The sequence below is a fragment of the Capsicum annuum genome, chromosome 6, assembly GCF_002878395.1.
Source record: "Capsicum annuum cultivar UCD-10X-F1 chromosome 6, UCD10Xv1.1, whole genome shotgun sequence".
Classification (NCBI taxonomy): Eukaryota; Viridiplantae; Streptophyta; class Magnoliopsida; order Solanales; family Solanaceae; genus Capsicum; species Capsicum annuum.
This window is the reverse complement of record NC_061116.1, coordinates 2,929,593-2,951,573: the sequence shown is the minus strand read 5'-3', so window position 1 is coordinate 2,951,573 and position 21,981 is coordinate 2,929,593. Positions and strand designations below refer to the sequence as shown.

Genomic DNA, 21,981 nt, shown 5'->3' with positions numbered 1-21,981 from the left:
TATAATTAATTAATTAGAGATTACATAATAAAAATCACGAAAGAAGCAACTAATGAAGCAGACAAGAAAAGCAGGCATGTTGACGGAGAGCTGCTTGCTTCTCATGCTTTTTGCCTCTTATTAGATAGTAATAATAATAATACATGGATACTAACCATTAAATATTGTTGGGTAAAGCATCTAGTACCTCCGAACTGTAATCAAATTTGTTACGACACACTTTAATTTTACGAGGATATTTTTACCTCCTGAACTAAATTTTAGTATATTTTTATCATCCTTTTTAGCTGACGTGATACCTTTTGTCAACTTTTTTAGCTGACGTGACACCTTTGACGTGATCCACATTTTATGTAATAATGGTATCACGTCAGCACAAAAGGGTGATAAAAATATGATAAAATTGAATTCAGGAGTAATAAGACCCCTATGAAGTTGGAGTGTATCGTAGCAACTTTGATCGTAGTTCAAGAAGGTACTGAATGCTTATCTCAATATTCTTTTATTATGTTTGATTAGTAGTTTAGTACTTTAATGTCAATGTTGATGAACGAAATTCAAAATAGAAATATATAACGTGAAAGTCTCACGTTCAATTCTCTGATAAAGGAGTGATTATCTATTGAAGTTTCAATAGAATATTAATGATGAAAACGGAAAAAGGAGTGATTGCGTATCCAAATTTCGATGAAATATTAATGAACAATTCGGAATTAGAGTCATTGCTGATTCTACCATTATTCATTGCGTTAAAAATAAAATATAAAATAAAAATAGACGATTTTATCCTTCTTAAGTGAACCAAAAATAGAAAAAGTTCATAAAATTATATAAAAAGTTATTATAACATAGTTAAAATTATTTAAAACATATTTTCGACATTCAAAAGGGCAATATTGGAGTAATTGATAAAGTTATTATCGTGTATAATCAAAAGGTCATGAGTTTAAGCCTTGGAAACAACCTCTTCTACAAATACAATGTAAAGACTGCGAACAATAGACGTTTATGGTTGAACCCTTCTTCGAACTTCGCACATAACAAAAGATTTAGTGCTCCGACCTGTCCTTTTATACTTTTAACATTCTTTGTTGTATACCTAGAAACAACCTCCTGTACAAATACAAGGTAAGACTACGTATAATAGACCATTGTAATCGAATCCTTCTTCGAACTCCACACGTAACAGAAGTTTTAGTGCACCGACCTACCTTTTTATATTTTAAACATTTTTTGCTATATACCTTGAAACAGCCTCTTGTACACATACAAGGTAAGAATACATACAAGGTAAGAATACATACAATAGACCCTTGTGATCGAACTCTTCTTTAGACTCCGTATATAACATAAATTTTAGTGCATCGACCCACCTTTTTATATTTTCAACATTCTTTGCTATATATCTTGGAAACAACCTCTTGTAAAAATATAGGGTAAGACTGTGAACAATAGACTCTTATGGCCGGCTCCTTCTTCAAACACTGCACATAACAAAAGTTTTAGTGCACCGACCTGTCTTTTTATATTTTCAACATTCTTTGCTATATACCTTGAAAACAACCTCTTGTACAAATACAAGGCAAGACTGCGAACAATAGACCCTTGTGATTGAATTTTTCTTCAGACTCCGCACATAACAAAAGCATTAGAGCACCGACCTGTCTTTTTATATTTTTTGTTATATATCTTGGAAATAACCTTTTATATAAATACAAGATAAGATTATGAATAATTGATTCTTATGATCGAACCTTTTTCAAACTTCACACATATCAGAAAGTTTAGTGCACTGACCCGTCTCTCTATATTTTCAACATCCTTTGCTATAATATAGTTGAGAAAAAGTTGGTTGTGTTTATATTGTCGGCAAAATAGATATCTTCTCATTAAAAGACAAATTTATTCTCTATTTGTTATATAGTTTTTGGTAAAACTATTAATCAGATCAATATAGCAGTTAGATAGTAGCTTTCATATTTGTTACATGTACTCATTTCTAGTTCCCAAACAAAAGACTATGGTCCTATGGATATTATAATTAATATATTGAAATTATTAATGTTTGTTGTCCGGCTTAACTTGTTCGTATCTCGATTAATTTTATGTAATATTTATTACTTTTTGTCGATTAATAATAAATATCAAATAGGTTTATGAAATTATCTAATGATTTTTTATTCATTTACTCTTCGTATAAAATATAATACATTACTCATTATATTTTTCAAAGTAAAAAATTTATTACTTCCTCCATCTCATTTTATGTATCTCATTTTCTTTTTGATCCATCACAAAGAAAATGTCATCTTTTCTTATTTGATAATTATATTCTTATTGATTTCACTTAATTAAAAATAATATTAGTTTATTTTTTAATAAAGAATAATTTAATAAACATCATCAATTCTTTCCTTATTTCTTAAATTTCGTTTTCGGTCAAAGTACACCACATAAAATGAGACGTAGAAAATATATTCAAATGATGATATAGTAAAATCACTTCTTTATTTGTTGTAGAGATAAACATTCAGTACCTCCTCGAACTATGATCAAAGTTTCTACGACATACTCCAACTTCACATGGATCCTATTGCCCCTTGAACTCAATTTTAGCATATTTTTGTCACCTTTTTGTGCTGGCATAACATCTTTATTACATAAAAATGGGATCTACGTTAAAGATGCCACAACAGCTAAAAAGATGACAAAAATACACTAAAATTGAGTTCAGAGTGGTAATACGACCTCTGTGAAGTTGAAGTGTGTGTAGCAAATTTGATCATAGGTCAGGACTACTAGATGCTTTATTCTTTATTGTTTCTTAGGGCCCGTTTGGCCATGCATATTTTCTCCTTTTTTCCGAATTTTTTTTTTGGAGTTGGAAATTTTGGCGTTTGGTCATGAAATATTGAAAAACAATTCTGGAATAAAAATCTGAAAATGGAAAACAACTTTTTGTTGTTTTCCTTTTTTTTCACTTTCAATTTCAACTTCCATTATTATTACATATAACCCCAATTTTTAAATTATTACACAAACCTCTCTTATTAACTAAATTCCGTAATTTTTTTTAAAAAGATCAAATTCAATAAAATAATTAATTCAAGTGAAAATAATTAAGAAGTTTCATCAACAAATTTTATAATATATAAAATATATTTATATCTATAAATCATATTTATCAAAATATATTTTTCTCTATTTAATCGATTATGGTTAGATGAACTTATTTAGCTCATGCTTGTGATATTTTTATTCAAATTTTAGAAGAATAACAATCATAATAAGTAGTTTGTTGATAATTATTTTATCAATTGAAGACATATAAATTATTTTCTCAAAATTTGGTTGTATGTTAGTAGGTAAATTAGTAGTTGGGTGATTTTGATAATTTTTAAAAGTTGAGAGGACATAAAATCATATTTAAAAAATATTTTTCAAAAGTCTAAATTTTTTTTTTCCAAAAAGACATGGTCAAACACACCTCCAACTCCAATTTCAATTCCAACTCCAACTTCATCTTGAACTCCAACTCCAATAAAAAGTAATTTTCATGGCCAAACGACTACTTAATGTATATGTCGAGTCAAATGACTAAGTATTTATGTACTGAGAGTGTTTGAATTGACTTTTCGAAAGTAACTTATAAGCTAAAAATCAAAAACCAAAATTTGAGATTCAATTTATGACTTTTAGTTTATTTGTACACTTTATTTTTTTGCCTAAAAATCGGTTATTAAATTACTTTTAACTTTCTTAAACACCACCAAAATTAAAAAAATACGTCAAAATAAAAAACAATTAAAAATAGGCATATTCAAACACCCTCTTTACTCTTTTTCAAATTTTAACCTGTATTCCCTTTTTTTCTCTCTCTTTCTTCTACTTTCACACTACAAACTTCTACTTCCTTTCTCTCTCTCTCTATCCACCATTTCCATTGAACCACTCTTTACACTTCACACACAGATCTGACCCGATAACCCGAAATCACCTTGTTACCAATGGAGGCGGCGCTTGATTTAGCGCGTGCAAAAGACACAAAGGAACGAATGGCAGGTGTAGAACATCTACATCAGTTTCTAGAAGGTTCTAGAAAAACCCTGTCGACTAACGAAGCTACTTCGCTCGTCGATGTTTGCTTAGATCTTTTGAAGGATAACAATTTTAGGGTTTGTCAAGGTGCTTTACAGTCACTTGCTTCAGCTGCTGTTTTGTCTGGTGAGCATTTGAAGTTGCATTTTAATGCGTTGTTGCCTGCTGTTGTTGAACGATTGGGTGATGCAAAACAGCCTGTTAGAGATGCTGCTAGAAGGTTGCTGCTTACTTTAATGGAGGTATGCATTTTTGCATAATCGCGAATTTAGGAATTCTTTGTTTGTATGTAGTGTTCTGTGGATGTTTGTGATCTCGAATAGATAGTTTATAGTGTTACGCGAATAGCATTTTTGCATAATCGCGAATTTAAGTGAGAATTGATCCTGTAGCATGGGCATCGGAATATAATATTATGTCAATTTTTTTAAAATATAGACATAAAAATGCATAATTTTACGGAGAGATGCATTTGAAGTTGCATTTTAATGTGTTATTGCCTCGATTGGGCGATACGAAGCAGCCTGTTAGGGATGCGGCTTACTTTAATGGAGGTATGCATTTTGGGTTATGGTCGCGAATTTAGGATGTCTAGAACATCGGTGAATTGTATTTAAGTGAGAATTGATCCTAGGTAAATAACATTATATTCAATAGCATGCACCATTTAACCTTAAATATACACTTAAAATGCATAATTTTACGGAGAGATGCATTTGAAGTTGCATTTTAAGGAGTTATTGCCTGCTGTTGTTGAACGATTGGGTGATGCGAAGCAGCGCGCTAGATGCTGCTAGAAGGTTACTGCTTACTTTAATGGAGGTACGTGTTTTTGCTTACAGTGGCAAAAAAATAAGAATGAACAAATTGTATTACATAATCGCGAATTTCGGAGTGCTTTGTTTGTATCTATGCCAGTAGTTTCTTAGTTTCTTGTTCGTAGTGTTATGAAGATGTTTGTGACCTCGAATAGATAGTTTATAGTATTGCTATGTCGGTGTCTTGTTGTTTCTTTTATTATCTAGCGGTGTGTTATCCCATTTTGTTGTTTATAAAATGCGTTATTGCCTGCTGTTGTTGAACGATTGGGCGAGGTGAAGCAGCCTATTAGAGATGCTGCCAGAAGATTGCTGCTTACTTTAATGGAGGTATGCGTTTTGGCTTGCAGTGGCGAATTTAGGAGTGCTTTTTTTGTACGCAGTGTTCTGAGAATGTTTGTGATCTCGAATAGATAGTTTATAGTATTACTCTGTTGGTGTCTTGATATTAAGTGAGAATTGATAACTTATAGCATTAATGGAGGTATTTGTGCATTTTGGGTTATGGTAGTGAATTTAGGATTTCTAGAAGATCGGTGAATTGTATTTAAGTGAGAATTGATCTTATATTCCTTGCATTTTTGCATAATCGCGAATTTAGGATTTTTAGAACTTGGGTGAATTGTATTTAAGTGAGAATGGATCCTAATTACTAGGTAAATAACTTGTAGCATGGGCGTCATAATGTAATATCAATTTTAAAAAAACATATACATAAAATGCATAATTTTACGGAGAGATGCATTTTAAGTTGCATTTTAATGCGTTATTATGTGCTGTTGTTGAACGATTGGGTGATGCGAAGCAGCCTGTTAGAGATGCTGATAGAATATTGCTGCTTACTTTAATGGAGGTATATGTTTTTGCACAATCGCGAATTTAGGAGGGCTTTGTTTGTATCTGTGCCTGTGCGTGTAGTTTCTTCTGAGGATGCATGGTTGCGATCTCGAATAGATAGTGTATAGCTATGTTGCTTGGACTCTTCAAAATTGTTAGCGGGTGCGCGTCGGATTCTCCAAAGCTAGTGTATTTTTGGAGAATCCGACACGGGTGCGGCATCGAAAGTGAAGAGTCCTCGCAACTTAGGTTTATAGTATTACTCTGTAGTTTATTGTTTCTTTAGGATTTTTACAACATATATTAAGTGAGAATTGATAACTTAGCGTTAATGGAAGTATGCATTTTTGCTTACAGTAGCAAATTTAGGATTTCTAGAACATCGGTGAATTGTATTTAAGTGAGAATAGATCCTAATTCCTAGGTAAATAACTTGATATTCAACAACGTGCACCATTTGAGTGCCAGAATATAAATTATATAAATTAAAAAAAATTATATACATAAAATGCATGATTTTATGTAGAGATGCATTTGAATGTGTTATTGAACGATTGGGCGATGCAAAGCAGCTTGTGAGAGATTTTGCTAGAAGGTTGCTGCTTACTTTAATGGAGGTATGCATTTTGGGTTACATTGGCGAATTCAGGATTTTTACAACGTATATTAAGTGAGAATTGATAACTTAGCGTTAATGGAGGTATGCATTTTCGGTTATGGTAGCGAATTTAGGATTTCTAGAACATCACGAATTGTATTTAGGTGAGAATTATAACTTAGCGTTAATGGAGGTATGCATTTTTGCTCATGGTAGTGAATTTAGGATTTCTAGAACATTGGTGAATTGTATTTAAGTGAGAATTGATCCTATATTCCTTGCATTTTTGCATAATCGCGAATTTAGGAGTGTTTTGTTTGTATCTGTGCCTGTAGTTTCTTCTGAGGATGTTTATGATCTCGAATAGATAGTTTATAGTGTTACTAGAATAGCATTTTTGCATAATTGCGAATTCATGATTTCTAGAACATCGATGAATTGTATTTAAGTGAGAATTGATCCTGTAGCATAGGCGTCAGAATATAATATTATGTCATTTTTTTAAAAGTATATGCATAAAATGCATAATTTTACAGAGAAATGCATTTGAAGTTGCATTTTAATGCGTTATTGCCTGTTGTTGTTGAATGATTGGGTGATTCGAAGCAGCCTGTTAGAGATTGCTGCTTACTTTAATGGAGGTATGTGTTTTTGCTTACAGTGGCGAATTTAGGATTTTTACAACATATATTAAGTGAGAATTGATCCTATGCATAATCGCGAATTTAGGATTTCTAGAACATCGTTGGATTGTATTTAAGTGAGAATTGATCCTAATTCCTTGGTAAATAACTTGATATTCAACCGTGTGCACCATTTAACCTTCTTGTACCATGAGTGCCAGTATATAATATTATGTCAATTTTTAAACAATATATACATAAAATGTATAATTTTACGGAGAGATGCATTTGAAGTTGCATTTTAATGCGTTATTGCCTGCCGTTGTTGAACGATTGGGCGATGCGAAGCATCCTGTTAGAGATGCTAGAAGGTTGCTGCTTGCTTTAATGTAGGTATGTGTTTCTGCTTACAGTGGCAAAAAAATAAGAATGGAAAAATTGTATTAAGTGAGAATTGATCCTAGGTATGCACTTTTGCATAATCGCGAATTTATGATTTCTAGAACATCGGTGAATTGTATTTAAGTGAGAATTGATCCTAATTCCAAGGTAAATAACTTGATATTCAACCGTGTGCGCCATTTGAGTGCCAGAATATAATATTAGAGATAATACATCAAACCCCTCTTAAACTTGTCTGTCTAACTTACTTTAGCACTTAAACTTAACTTTTATTTATTTACCCTCCTTAACATCTTTAAAATAAATTAATTCCAACCCTAATGCTGCTTGACATTTTTTTTTTTTTTTTTAAATTCTTGATTTTTTATTTTTAAAATGCCTACTAATATATATATATATAAAATGAAAAAAAATAAAAATTTTCCTCCTTCTTCTTCTTGTAGCATGGGTTCTGAATATAATAGTTAATATAGAAAAAACATATATAAAATGCCTAGTGTTTTCCTCATAAATTCACCATTGATTTTGCATGATTGCTTTTCGTGATCAGAAGGTAAGTCTGTAAACTGGAATTTGATCCTCTATTTGGGATCTCATTGAGCTGAAAGTTCTGTTTTTTTTTTTTCCTGAATTAATGTTAATTTGTGTATGATCTTGAAAAAAAGGAATGTATATGCAATTGTGTTGTACTCTCTTTGTTTCATATTACTTGGCCCTATTGACGTGGCACACCCCTTTATTATCCTAGCACGTCCTTGAGAAAACTTTACTTAGGCTGTATTTCACTAAAGTAACCTTACTAATAATACTTCGGAACTCTAAATATGACTACTTCAATACCAAGAGTAGAGAGGAAAAATTATAGTATCACTCTGGTGATTTCATAAATTCGACTAGTAAGTTTAAGTAACTATTTTTAGTGAAAGGGCCAAGTAATATGAAATGGAGGGAGTAGAATTTGATCATCTTTTTGCTCTTATTGAGATTAAAGTTATGGTTTTTTTTTGGCGGAATTGATGTTAATTTGTGTATGGTCTTTAAATAAATGTATTGCTCCCATTTTTCGTGTCTCCCTTATTTCCACTTTTACTATTTCCTATTTCTTTTTCGGTTATGCCACCCATCCTGTTTCATGTTTTACTATAACCTTGATACCTATTCTTCATCTTGAGCCGGGGGTCTATCGGAAACAACCTCTCTATTTCTTCGGAGGTAGCGGTATGGATTGTGTACATTCTATCCTCCCCAGACCCCAATTGGTGGGAATACACTGTGTTTGTTGTTGTTGTTGTTGTCTTTAAATAAATGAACGTATATACATAATTTGTTGTATCACAGAGTTGTTTAAAGTAAGGCCAAGTGCATCGACATACCCCTCAACTTGACACGATCTTTCACTTTGGCACCTAAAGTGAATGCTGTTCATTTTAAGCACCTAAAGTAGCCATAAACTGTGTCACTTTGGCACCTTTCGCTGTTATTACAAACTGAGTGTAGACAACGTTATTTTAGCCCATTTTCATTTAATTTTATCATACTCTTCCCCATTTTTTTCATCCCACTATCTTTTACCCCTTTTTTTAAGCTCAAACTCCTTTAACGGTACCCCTAAACCCCCTCTATCTCTTAGAGAATGGTTTATTTGAATGTTTTTTTCCATATCACTTCTAACAATATAATCTAAAAAGTGAAGAAAATAAAATTTTGTCTAAAATATATCCATGGGAACAAAACTAATAAAATTGAGTTACTAATTCATACACGAATAGTAATATATTGTATCAATATGATAATTAACTCTTAAAGAAGATTTTTGTTTTTGAACATTGGAAAATTTAACTCTTAAAGAAGATTATTAATATAATATTATTAAAATACAATTTGGTCTGCAAGATTCACTTCCAAGCACCCAACCTCTATAATATCAACACCCAAAGTAGCCATGTTTTCTTTTGTTAATTAATTTTCTAAAAAATTAAGGCTCAGATATGTAAATAAAGCTCAAGAAAAAGAGATTCCGGCAACACCAAAGTCCAAAGAGATTCCGGCGACGCCATGGCTGCAAATGCCTCGATTAAAAAAGTTCATAAAGGGAATGAAAAATTCAACCTCCTTTAATGGAGGTTAAAGAAGAAGGGTTGGGTGGGGAGGAATTTTTTTTAAAATAATAATAATTGTGGGTGTATATAATGATGTGACAATTTAAAATGAGTTGGCACAAATCAATTGGCCGTTTAATCCACGTCGGAGCGAGTGGCACCCCACACACCAAATTTGATGCAAAAAGGTGCCAAAATGACACCGTTTGTAGTTGGTTTAGATGCTTAATGAACATTGTCCATTTTAGGCGCCAAAGTGAAAGTTCTTGCCAAATTGAGGGGCCTGCCGATGTGTTTGGCCGTAAAGTAATTTACTAGTACTCCCTCTGTTCACTTTTGCTTGTCACGTTTTGGCTTCACAGCTTCTGAATCTTCACGAGAGTCAATTTGACTAATCTTTGAAGCTAAGTTGAATTAGATTAACTTAATAATTTAAATTTTAAATTTAGATGTTTGAAAACTGCACCATCTGTTTCGTATTACTTGACCTCGGTTGACCTAGCACACCAATTAAGAAAGCGTTAATTAGAGATGTATTTTACTAAACTAACCCTATTAGTGATGCTTTGGAACTCTAAATTCGACTATTATTTTATGTAGTTTTTTAATACTACAAGTAGTATGGCAAAAAAGTACTAAAATTCTCTTGATTTGCTAAAATAATAAAGTAAAATGAAACATATATTTTGGGTATAGCGGCCAAGTAAGATGAAATGGAGGGAGTATATGAAAAATACTACAAGTTGGTATCCTTATAATATGACGGGAAAACACATCTTGGAATGTTAGTCAAAGTTCATGCAGATTGATTATCGAGAAGCAAAACATGACAAGTAAAAGTGAATCGAGGAAGTAATTAATAATGGTGGGATCAAATGCTGATTGGGTTTTTTAGGTGTAGTTTATTTTGTGATTTGTGCAGGTTTATAAGCATTATGTTAGGGGATTAAGTATATGGTATTGAAATACAGGGGTCTATTTGCTATTGATCTTATCACAGAGAGATTATAGTAATTTAGTCTTTAATTAATAGGGGTTGGTACAAGTGCTGGGCTTGGGATTTCTGTTTTCTTTTTTTCTGGTGTTGGAGGAATTAACTTTTGGGTGTGGTTGTTGAGCTGAAATACATGAAGAGAAAAGGATAATGATAGCTTATTGTATGGCCCCCCCAAAAAAAAAAACTAATTGAATGTCCAAAAGGAATGCAGTGATCAAGAATCAGAATTCGAGCTGCATCAAGACAGATCAACCACAGTAGCCACAAGGCCCAGTTGGCCTCGTCAAGGACTGCATGCAGAAAAAGGAAAAAAATTGTCTGACTTGATTTCTTTAGTGGTGAAAATTTATTTGAGGTGATCTGGGCGAAAAGGTTAGATATATGTTGTGTATTTATAGTCCTCCCATGTGTGCACTCAAAACCGCCATTATGAGGCGATTAGCGAGAGGGAGAGAGAGAACAGTACCAAACTACAGTTGATTCTTCTATAATTTGGAATGTCAATATCATAGTAATTACCAGGTTATAGACGTGCCGTTCCACATTTGTTGATCACATAACCAACTCAAAATGATTTGTAGTGTAATCCAACCCTTTCAAAATTACCGTATATGTTCTCCTAATGGAAAAACTAATGGTGTATGTGTAAATACGGTTTTTTTCTTCTTCCAAGTAAGATACTTCACACAGTATTGTAGATATTGTTCTCTAGTCCTCAGGAACAGTGTCAAAAAAAAGAAAAATTTGCGCAACTCAATTTTTAGTAGTGAAAAGTTAATCTTAGATGATCGGGTTACAAAATGCAAGATGTACATTGTTATTCATATTCCTCACATGCGCAGCACATAGAGATGAGAGGGGGTGGGGGTGAGAGAGAACCATGCCACAAACTACAGTTGACTCTTCTATAGTTTGGAATGTTAATTTCATAGTAATTACATGGTTCGATACGTATCGCCTTTGTTGATCGTATAACCAACTCAAAATGATCTGTAATGCTAAGCGACCCTTTTGAAGTTATCGTATATGTCTCATAATGGTGATACTAATGGGTGTTTGTGTAAATACAGTTTTCTTCCCCCAGTTAGAATACTTTCTCACTTTGAGGGGATTTTTTAGACCTCTAGTTCATTCAGTTATCTTTTTTCTTCCAATTTTGCTGTGGAATATACTTCGTACTTAATAATGAGAAATTGAAACAATTATCAGATAGTTGTCATTCGTATGTTGATTACATAAGCATCACAAATCATTTAATCTCCTTTTTTTAAAATTCTTTTTGGGTAAGATGAGGGTAAAAAACTGGAATGATTTCATTGATTGTTATAATCTGTACAGGTTTCTTCACCAACAATTATAGTTGAGAGGGCGGGGTCTTATGCTTGGATGCACAAAAGCTTTAGAGTTCGAGAAGAATTTGCTCGTACTGTTACATCAGCAATTGGTCTTTTTGCGTCGACAGAGCTGCCCCTTCAACGGGCTATTCTTCCTCCAGTATGTTAATAGATATTTAGTTTTGAATTTCATTTAGCAGGACTTATGTACCTAAACCATTTTCTGCTACATAGAATAACCTGTAGCTTTTTTTTGTTTGAGAATAAAAAAGTTTTTAACATACTTTTTCCTTGTTGCTATCATCAGATTTTGCAAATGTTGAATGATCCTAATCATGGAGTGAGGGAAGCAGCCTTATCATGTATCGAGGTTGCTATACTGCTATCTTTTTCTCAATTTCTTGTGTTTGGTCAAACTGCCTTTCCTAATTAGTCCCCAGTGCCTCGACAAACCAATTATTTTTGTCCTTTTTCCTGACAATGGTAATATATATATATACTGTGTTGGTACGCAGATCACAAAAGAAATTGCAGTAAGAAGACCAAAAAACTTTCTACATGTAATACGCGACATCAAAAATAGATTCTATATTTTCTAGACATTGTTGTTTACACCAAAAGTAGTAAATCTTTAAACAGTTCATATGTCTTCTGGATAGAGTTTGTTTTTAGCAGACAAAAAAGAGCAGGGTACTCTTCCCATTTTCTTTTGCTTGATAAATATTCTTCTATGTTTCCTCTTTGCAGGTGATGTATTCAGAGGTTGGACCCCAGTTCCGCGATGAGCTTCAGCGCCATCATCTTCCTTCCATGTTGGTATGCCTTTAGCTTTAGATGATTTCGTTCTAGGTTCTTTCTTTGAACATCCCGTGTGATGAACCGAGTTTCTTCCAATTTTTACTTGGTTAATAGAATGTGATGTAGTAAACAAAATTACTGCTCAGTGTTTGTTTTAACTTGTTAACTACCGCAGCTAAAAGATATTAATGCGAGACTTGAGAAGATTGAGCCTAAAAGTTGCTCTACAGATGGAATCTCAAAGAATTATTCAGCTGTTGAGGTGAAATCTGCTAGTCTTAGTTCCAAGAAAAGCAGTCCTAAAGCAAAACGTTCAACAAGAGAGGTGTCTCTCTTTGGAGGTATGTACATGCACCATTATGTCGATTCGACTTTTATTATATACATGTCCTGTGTGCAGGTTCTTTTTGTTTAAGGATTATCACTTAACAGAAGAGATGGGGAAGGGGGGAGGGAAGGAAAGGCATAGTTGTGCAGCAGGTTTATGAGCATAGAAAAATGTTTGCCCTGTTATGGGAAAAATGTTTGCCTGTTATGGGATTGTAAGATTATTTTAATGTACCTGGCTCTGAACAGAGTCTTGTCTCTCATGCGCACCAAGACCAATTGCGGAGACATGCCCATCTCGTATAAGTGATTCAGACTTGGAGTTCTCCTCCCATCCTATCAGTGACTGTCTCTCTCTCCCTTGGTCTGATTCAGGCAGCTAGATGCTGCAAAATCCTACCATCATTGAAACATCCAAGTGGATTAAATTAGTGCGGCTAAGGCATTTGGAGTTAATATGAATGGGTTTGAAATTGAATTCCTTGATATGTTACTTAAGCATGTAGCAGAGGAAACATCTCAACCTCAAACATTCCAACAAAAATTAAATGGTGGAGAGAAGAAATCATAAAGAAGGGGAAGTTGAAGCCAAAAGATTGGTGTGCTTGGTCAATTTTGATGGGGGAAGGAAAAATACAGGGAGGAAATTGATAGTGACCAGAAGTAAAGAACTGAAGAAATAGAACAAAGAAAATAATTTTATGGGCAATTGTTTGTGCAAGAATCTTAAACACAATTACACCAATAAAGTTGTTTGTATGGAGAGGACAAAACTCCAGAACATAGTAGTTTTGATTCTGATTCATACCTAAATAACTAATCCTAATTGCATATTTATAGAGAATATAGTAGGATAAAACTTAAACCATAAACTACAAATAACTCCTAGACTAACTGCAGCAAATCCAGAAAACAGTTACTAAACAACTGCTGTAGATGTGTTTATCCAAAACACTTCAATTCTTTCTACTTTTGTCTATATTTTCTTTTGAAATATGTCTTGAGAGGTGGGTTGGTATCAGTGCATTCAAATAATGCAAGCAAATAATCTATAGTTACTTGTTAATATGATTTTAGTTTGATCTCTGTTCTTGTGCAGCGGATGGTGATGTTACAGAAAAGCCTGTCGACCCAATTAAAGTATATTCAGAAAAGGAACTGCTAAGGGAATTCGAGAATATTGGCTCCACTCTTGTACCAGAAAAAGATTGGTCAATGCGTATCGCTGCTATGCAGAAAGTTGAAGCACTTGTTCTTGGAGGTATTTTACCAACTTTGCACCTCCAGATAACCCCTCTCTTCCTTTGTTGAGTTGATGTGCAACGCTTCCTTATGGTCTTATGGTCGCATCGTCATATGTGGTGTCCCTACTAATTAAGCCAGTACAGTTGATAATGCATGTTATCCGTCATTCTGTTCCATTAGGTGCAGCTGATTATCCTTGTTTTCGTGGGCTTCTAAAGCAACTTGTTGGCCCTTTGAGCACACAGTTATCAGATCGGCGATCCAGCATAATCAAACAGGTTTGGTTCCATAATGCTGGCTACTGTGTCATATATTTTGCCTGTGGGCCTATAAGATACCTTTTTGTGAGAAGTATGTGTTCTATGAGATACATGTCCTTTTTATTTCTAGTTTGTTGAACTGTGCCACACTACCTTTATTAGCCTGGCTTTCATTTACCATGATGCACCTGTCTGAAATGTCTTGGTCTTACCTCCTTTTAGACCAGTCAGATACAAAATCTGACAGAAGTTGGTTTTGTATTCCTCTCCCTATATCCTAGTCACTAATATAGTACTTAAGTCAATGTGGACATGGTATTGAAGTTTCTTTTGTGTTGCTCTATGTTCCCAACACTGATTACTGTCCAGTTCCATCTAGGTTTTCTGTTCTAGGAAATAGTTGATCATGTACAGAGGCCTTGCAGGAGTCGAAGAGAATCTCCCCGTTCTTTTCTGTTGCATTTATTCAGGTGCTAGGGTTACACCTAGGCATGGAAGAATTATGTTCCTAATGCATATTCTCTATATTTCTTTTATCAGATAGAGAGATCAGCAAATCTTCAGTAAGATTTGGTAAACAAATTTAGTCAAAAATGAAAAATGATCTGCTAAATAAAATGGTGTGGAAAACTAGACATTCTACGTTGGTTGTTATTTTAGTAGAAAGGTGGAAAAAGAAGAGGAAGTGTGAGCATTGTGTAAGTTTCTCAAACGGATATCATCAATATAGATACACACCTGAATGTTCTTACCGTGCAAGCAAGGTGCTTGTTTAGCTGCTTGCGTTTGCGTATTGTTGATGGGTTAGTTTAGACTTCTGTTTTATTCTGAATTGCTGTGCACCACCATTTACTAAACGGATTATGTTCTGAGTTCTGACATTCATGAAGGTTAATCCACCGTCTTATGTGAATGATAGGCATGTCATTTACTAAACTTCTTATCAAAAGAGCTGTTGGGAGATTTTGAGGCATGTGCTGAGATGTTCATTCCGGTGAGAACAAGTGATCTAGTTATCCATGTGCTTATACTTCTATAAATTTATTAGGGATAATGGATTACACTTGCTCTAACATACGCGAGTTTATGACATCCTCATTGAAATTCAGGTTCTTTTCAAGCTTGTTGTGATAACTGTTCTTGTGATTGCAGAATCTGCTGATAACTGCATAAAGACGGTAATGATTTATGTGCTGCTTGAACTTATCTTTCTTTGCCTGTAATTGCAGTATCTGTCAATCATTTGCTGCTTTTTTTCATTTCAGATGTTGCGTAACTGCAAAGTTGGTCGGGCACTTCCTCGTATAGCTGATTGTGCAAAGAATGACAAAAATGCAGTACTTCGTGCAAGGTTTGATCTGCTTCTTCTAATTAACAGATCCTTTTTGATTTAGTTCTCTACAGTGCCTGTTTGTTCTTCTAATTTCTTTCGATGACAGATGCTGTGAATATGCACTTCTGATCCTTGAACATTGGCCTGATGCATCTGAGGTACAACGTTCAGCAGAGCTCTATGAAGACCTTATAAAGTGTTGTGTCTCTGATGCAATGGGTGAGGTATGCTTGTTGAACTCTGAGTATCATATTTTGGCATAGTTATCTGCATGTATACCCCCTTTAATTCGATTCAAGATCTGTTGGCAATTCATATCCCTTGGATTTAACAACAGGTCCGATCAACTGCAAGAATTTTGTACAGAATGTTTGCAAGAACTTGGCCAGAACGTTCTAGGCGTTTGCTTTCGTCCTTGGATCCTGCTATCCAAAGGGTACTCTCTTTTCTCTTATAAATTACTGCCAGCATCCTTCCAAGACAGATAATGGGCATCTTTTCCGAAATAGTCTTTAAGGCCGATGTTGTGGAGTAAAGTGTGGAACTATTGTGATTTGTGCAGATCATAAATGAGGAAGATGGTAGTATTCATAAGCGACACACTTCTCCCTCTGTTCGAGAGAGGAGTTCACACTTCTCACTTGCTTCTCAAACATCTACTTCACATCTACCTGGTTATGGAACATCTGCAATAGTTTCCATGGATAGAAGTACCAATTTGCCTGCAGGAACGTCCCTGTCCTCTGGGCTGCTTTTGCCTCAAGCAAAACCTGTGGGAGTGGAACGTAGCCTCGAGAGTGTACTTCACGCGAGCAAACAGAAAGTTTCTGCTATAGAAAACCTGCTCAAAGGTCTAGATGTATCTGAGAGAAGTCGCTCCTCCAGTTTGGATCTAGGTGATTGTTTCCTCTTCCATTATTCTTGTGCATCTTGAAACTTGATGCATTTTAAGTAGTTAATGATTTAATGAAGAAAAGCTTGATGTGTTTAATTAATTATTGACGTCATGAAAGGTGTTGTCTTCAAGTAGTTCTATGATTCTGATAGAAGTACATTTCAATCACTGCCATAACTTTTGAGTATTGTTGTATTGCTTAAAATGTTTTTATATTGTACCCTAGTGCAGGAGTTGACCCGCCCTCATCCCGTGATCCACCATTCCCTCTTGCTGTTCCTGCATCAACAAGTCGTACTAATGCTTTACTGGATGATGCACCATCTGCTATGACTAAAGGAAATAATCGCAATGGTGGGTTGGTTTTGTCTGATATCATAACTCAGATCCAGGCCTCAAAGGATTCAGCTAAAGCATCATACCGAGGTAGTGCGGATCATGAGACTTTTTCGGCACTCAACTCCTACACTGCAAGAAGAGCTTCGGAAAAGCTACAGGATAGAGGACTTGTTGAAGAGAACGGCGAGCTGAGGGACATTAGGCGGTTAATGAACTCACATGTTGACAGACAATACTTAGAGACACCTTATAAAGATGCTGTTAGGGACTCCCACAATAATCACGTTCCCAATTTTCAACGTCCTCTCTTAAGAAAAAATACAGCTGGTAGAATGTCAGCTAGTAGGAGGAGGAGCTTTGATGACAGTCAACTTCCTCTGGGAGATCTATCTAGTTATGTGGATGGTCCTGCTTCACTAAATGACGCATTAAGTGAGGGTCTCAATTCTACTTCAGATTGGAAAGCCAGGGTAGCTGCATTCAGCTATCTCCGGTCTTTGCTACAGCAGGGCCCTAGAGGTATTCAGGAAATCACTCAAAGTTTTGAGAAGGTTATGAAATTGTTTTTCCAGCATCTTGATGATCCCCATCATAAAGTTGCACAGGCAGCACTTTCAACTCTTGCAGATCTTATTCCTGCTTGCAGAAAGCCATTTGAAAGTTATGTAGAGAGGATCTTGCCACATGTTTTCTCGCGGTTAATTGATCCCAAAGAACTGGTGAGGCAGCCCTGCTCAACTACGCTAGAAATAGTTAGCAAGTCATATGGTATAGATTCCCTTTTGCCAGCTTTGCTACGTTCATTAGATGAGCAGCGTTCTCCAAAAGCTAAACTCGCTGTAATTGAGTTTGCAATTGGCTCATTTAATAAGAATCCTTCAAATGCTGAAGGTGCTGCTAACATTGGCATCCTCAAGTTATGGCTTGCGAAGTTGACACCTTTGGTCCATGATAAGAATACCAAACTGAAAGATGCAGCCATTTCTTGCATTATATCAATGTACACACACTTCGACTCGATAGGAGTTCTGAATTTTATTCTTAGCTTATCAGTTGAAGAACAAAATTTCTTGAGACGGGCTCTTAAGCAGCGCACACCTCGTATAGAAGTGGATTTGATGAATTTCGTGCAGAGCAAGAAAGAAAAACAACGATCCAAGTCTTCATATGATCCATCTGATGCTATTGGAACATCATCTGAAGATGGATATATTGGCACTTCAAAGAAGAGTAATCTATTTGGAAGGTATTCTGGTGGTGCCGTTGATGCTGATAGCATGAGAAAGTGGAACTCTCTTCTAGACCCAACCTATATGAATAGGTCTATTGGCCAGTTGTCTGATGGTACTCAGGACTTCTATCATGGTGTGGAAACTGGTCCCAACACTGATATTTCTGTTTCAAAAGCCAAGGATTTGAAATTTGGGACCCTTTCCACAAGCGAGAATGATGGATTATTGACTACATTGGAAAGCAAGGACAGCAGTTCAAACATAGAACAGACCTCCACTCCTCATCTGGACGTCAATGGGTTAGTTGATTCAGACCATCTACAGATTGCTCATGATGCCGGAGCTGATAATGGGTCTTTATCTGACCTGGGGCTTAGTCACCAAAAACTTTTTGCTCTCAAGATAATTCCAACTCTGGAAACTGGGCCAAGCATCCCTCATATTCTTCATTTGGTGAGTCTCTTTTTGGTCCATCTATGCCTTCTGGTTGTGCTGTATTGTCACATTTCACTTCCAATATAAAGAATCTCTTAGACCATTCTTCAAATCTAATTTTGTAAGATTTTGAAGATAAAAACCTTCAGTGGGCTTACCCTGCTTTTTTTTTTCCACTTTTGGGTAGATTTGCAATGGTGATGATGGTAGTTCTGCTGCTAACAAGCGGGAGGCACTTCAACAATTGGTCAAAGCTTCTGTTGCTAATGATCAATCCATCTGGGTCAAGGTATATTGCCATTGAAATCCGTCTGCTAATTTATTCAATTTATTAATTTAGATTTTCGGATTCTTAATATAAGGCTCGGAATCAGTCTGATTTCACTGGTTTTCTGTCAAGTTCCAAATAGTTGGAGGTTAATTTGTGTTCTTCGGAATTAGTTCTTCTAATAAAAGTTTAAAAGGATATGGATCTCATGAGTTGTTCCTTTTGGTTTTGTGCAGTACTTCAATCAGATATTAACTGCTGTACTTGAGGTGTTAGATGATTCTGAGTCGTGGACAAGGGAAATTGCCCTATCTCTGATTCTTGAAATGCTGAAGAATCAGGTTTGTAGGCTGTATTTTCAGTGTTCACTTGTGGAGGTCCTCTATGATCCTCCTCTTTTTCTAAAATAAAGAGGAACAGTTGTTATCAACGCATTTCTTACCTTTCTTTTCCATTATCAATTTGCTTACTTTTGTGTTGTTCCAGAAAAATGCAATGGAGGACTCCATTGAGATCATAATTGAGAAGCTGCTCCACGTGACCAAGGATGAAGTGGCAAAAGTAAACTTCCGTGGCTGAAAATATTAAGTATATTGAAACTTTTCATTTCTCTCTTTGCTTAATGTGTTGCAACATTGTTCAGGTTGCAAATGAAGCTGAGAATTGTTTATCTACGATTTTGTCCCAGTACGACCCATTCAGATGCTTAAGTGTAAGCGCTAGATTGTGCCGAGTTTCCTTCGATAATGGGCTAGTTCTTGCATTGTCTGATATTTTCTGGTGCAGGTTATTGTTCCACTGCTTGTCACCGAAGACGAGAAGACTCTTGTAACTTGTATAAACTGTTTGACAAAGGTGATTTGCTGACTAAGTTTGTTCCAACTCGTCCAACTCTTAATTTAGGGCGTTCTTGGATACATTATGTTTTGACTCTATTCCTTTCCTTTCATTTTTCTGTGTTGCGCTTAGAGTTGAAATCATCCATATATGACCGTTGTTGGCAAGCGTTATGTTTTGTTGCCTGCATATGATCTTCTTGATTTCCATTTAAAGGAGGGAAAATTTTCAGTTTTTTTCCCTTTGCAATTCACAAGACATTCAACATTTATCTTTTCCCCAACAGTTATGAATTTGTCCTTGTTCTTGAAGCAAGGTTGTCATGTTAATATGCAACTACTATTAGTTCTAAGTATACATGACATTCATGCGCTATCATTGTAACTTCACAACATTTCTTTGCTAGCATGTAGTGAAATTATTATTGTAAAGAGTTGTCAGTGTCAAGGTATAATTACAGTGGTAGTTATGTCATTTGCTAATACATCCAAGCTTGGAATTGCTATCAGTGAATTGATTTCTGATGTGAACTTATTATCTCTTTTTTTAGCTTGTTGGGAGACTCTCTCAGGAGGAATTGATGTCTCAGCTGTCTTCCTTCTTGCCTTCCCTGTTTGACGCTTTTGGAAACCAGAGTGCTGATGTCCGCAAGGTGAAAATCACTGTTTTCCTGGTTTTTCAGCTGTTTTGTTTAGTTAGAAACCTGAAAGGAGTAGCAGAACTAAAGATATCCAGTAACTTCACATCTTAATTTGAAAGGGAAGTAGGAAGTGAGATGTGCTTCTGTAGTATGTCCGATGTGCGTATCTTGCTGTTCTCTTTACATTGTGGTGATAACTAGATAGCCTGAAGGGTTACTCTTCTACCTGTCGATTTGCCCTTAGGGGTCATTTGGTTGGTGGATGGGATAGACAAAGGATATCCCATGGGATTATTTATCCCGCTTCTATATGGGATAACTTATCCCACCATCTATCCTAAAACGATGGGATAAAAGAATCCCGGGACTAAATAATACCCATTACCAAATGTAATTGAAAACAATTCCATGGAATATCCTGGGTTTATTATCCTTGTCCCACCAACTAAACGACTCCCCTTAATGTATGATAGGCCATAGGTTGGTGTAAGCAAAAATGATTTTTCCGATGGTTGTCATGCATACCTGGACCAGAAGCAGTAAATTATTGGAATGACGTGTTCCTCACGAGGCACTTCAATAATGCTTCTCTTCTGAAATTCCATTTTGTTTTGTTTGTGTAAGTAACAAAATCGTTTAGCCAACAAACTGTTAAGTCGTGTCGCTTTTCATCTCTATTGGTTGTTAAATTCTGCATCTTGTTTATGGACTCAAATATGTTTTTTGTATTCGAGCCAAAGTTCTACAAGTATCTAGTATGCTGTCACGTTACGTTCTGTCTCCTATTTAGTTGTATTGTGGTTCATATACTCGTGATTAGATAAATGCACTTAGCGATTAAAACCCAGTCTATACTGAACTATTTTTATGTGTAGCTATATATTGACGTACATAACGTTTCTTGGTATGGCAGACTGTTGTATTCTGTTTGGTCGACATATACATCATGCTGGGCAAAGCATTTTTGCCATACTTGGAAGGGCTGAACAGCACACAGTTGCGATTAGTGACTATTTATGCTAACCGAATATCACAGGCAAGAGCTGGTACGCCAGTAGATGCTAGCCATAGTTAACTGGTGTAGCTTTTCTGAGATTCGTCGTAGGTTGATGGTGTGTAGTTGTGAATCTTGTGATTTAATGTCTTTTGTATATCTGTGTGAATGAATGTGTATTTTTTTGGTGTGTGAAGTTGTATTCTTTTTATTATCCTTTTTGTGTTTCTTCACTTAAATTGGCTGATAGTTGAAAGAGAGGTGTGGGGAGAAATGTGATTATTGTACACAAGTGACCTTTGTGCTCATAGTGAAATCAACAGTTTTTGGGATGATTTGTTTATAATACATTGAAGTATATGTCCTGGTAACATGAAACTTTGTTATTACTTGAGATCATTCATGTAGTTATATTTATGATGCCAGAAATAGGCCAGTGTTAAAAAAGAATTACTCGGTGCACTAAAGCTTTTGCTATGCACGGAGTTTGGGAATGGGTCGGAACACAAGGGTCTCTTTTACGTAGTTTTACGTTGCATTTCTGGCAGACGTTGTATTCATTGCTTGAACCC

The 21,981-nt window shown here is 35.2% G+C and overlaps 1 protein-coding gene across 3 annotated transcripts; it reads left to right on the top strand.

Annotated features, from left to right (window-relative positions):
- The first annotated feature begins 3,840 nt into the window (after positions 1 to 3,840).
- LOC107873623 (CLIP-associated protein) lies at positions 3,841 to 21,780 on the top strand. 3 transcript variants are annotated; one of them, XM_016720542.2, is made up of 21 exons: positions 3,841 to 4,340; positions 11,811 to 11,966; positions 12,114 to 12,176; positions 12,554 to 12,622; positions 12,780 to 12,945; positions 14,031 to 14,192; positions 14,357 to 14,454; positions 15,356 to 15,430; positions 15,546 to 15,614; positions 15,702 to 15,787; positions 15,876 to 15,993; positions 16,107 to 16,205; positions 16,332 to 16,665; positions 16,896 to 18,688; positions 18,858 to 18,959; positions 19,175 to 19,279; positions 19,425 to 19,499; positions 19,582 to 19,650; positions 19,725 to 19,793; positions 20,326 to 20,427; positions 21,329 to 21,780. In XM_016720542.2, exons 1-21 carry the CDS (start codon positions 4,008 to 4,010, stop codon positions 21,488 to 21,490), a joined length of 4,305 nt encoding a protein of 1,434 aa, XP_016576028.1. In that variant the 5' UTR covers positions 3,841 to 4,007; the 3' UTR covers positions 21,491 to 21,780. The 3 variants fall into 3 exon arrangements, with proteins under 3 accessions (XP_016576028.1, XP_016576029.2, XP_016576030.1); XM_016720543.2 differs by lacking the exon at positions 3,841 to 4,340 and adding an exon at positions 6,251 to 6,370; XM_016720544.2 differs by lacking the exon at positions 3,841 to 4,340 and adding an exon at positions 6,877 to 6,992.
- The last annotated feature ends 201 nt before the right edge of the window (positions 21,781 to 21,981 follow it).

Coding starts and splice junctions, on each gene's coding strand:
- LOC107873623 (XM_016720542.2), top strand. CDS start 4,008: ATGGAGGCGGCGCTTGATTTAGCGCGTGCAAAAGACACAAAGGAACGA. Junction 4,341..11,810: donor TGCTGCTTACTTTAATGGAG/GTATGCATTTTT, acceptor TAATCTGTACAG/GTTTCTTCACCAACAATTAT. Junction 15,431..15,545: donor GTGCTGAGATGTTCATTCCG/GTGAGAACAAGT, acceptor ATTGAAATTCAG/GTTCTTTTCAAGCTTGTTGT.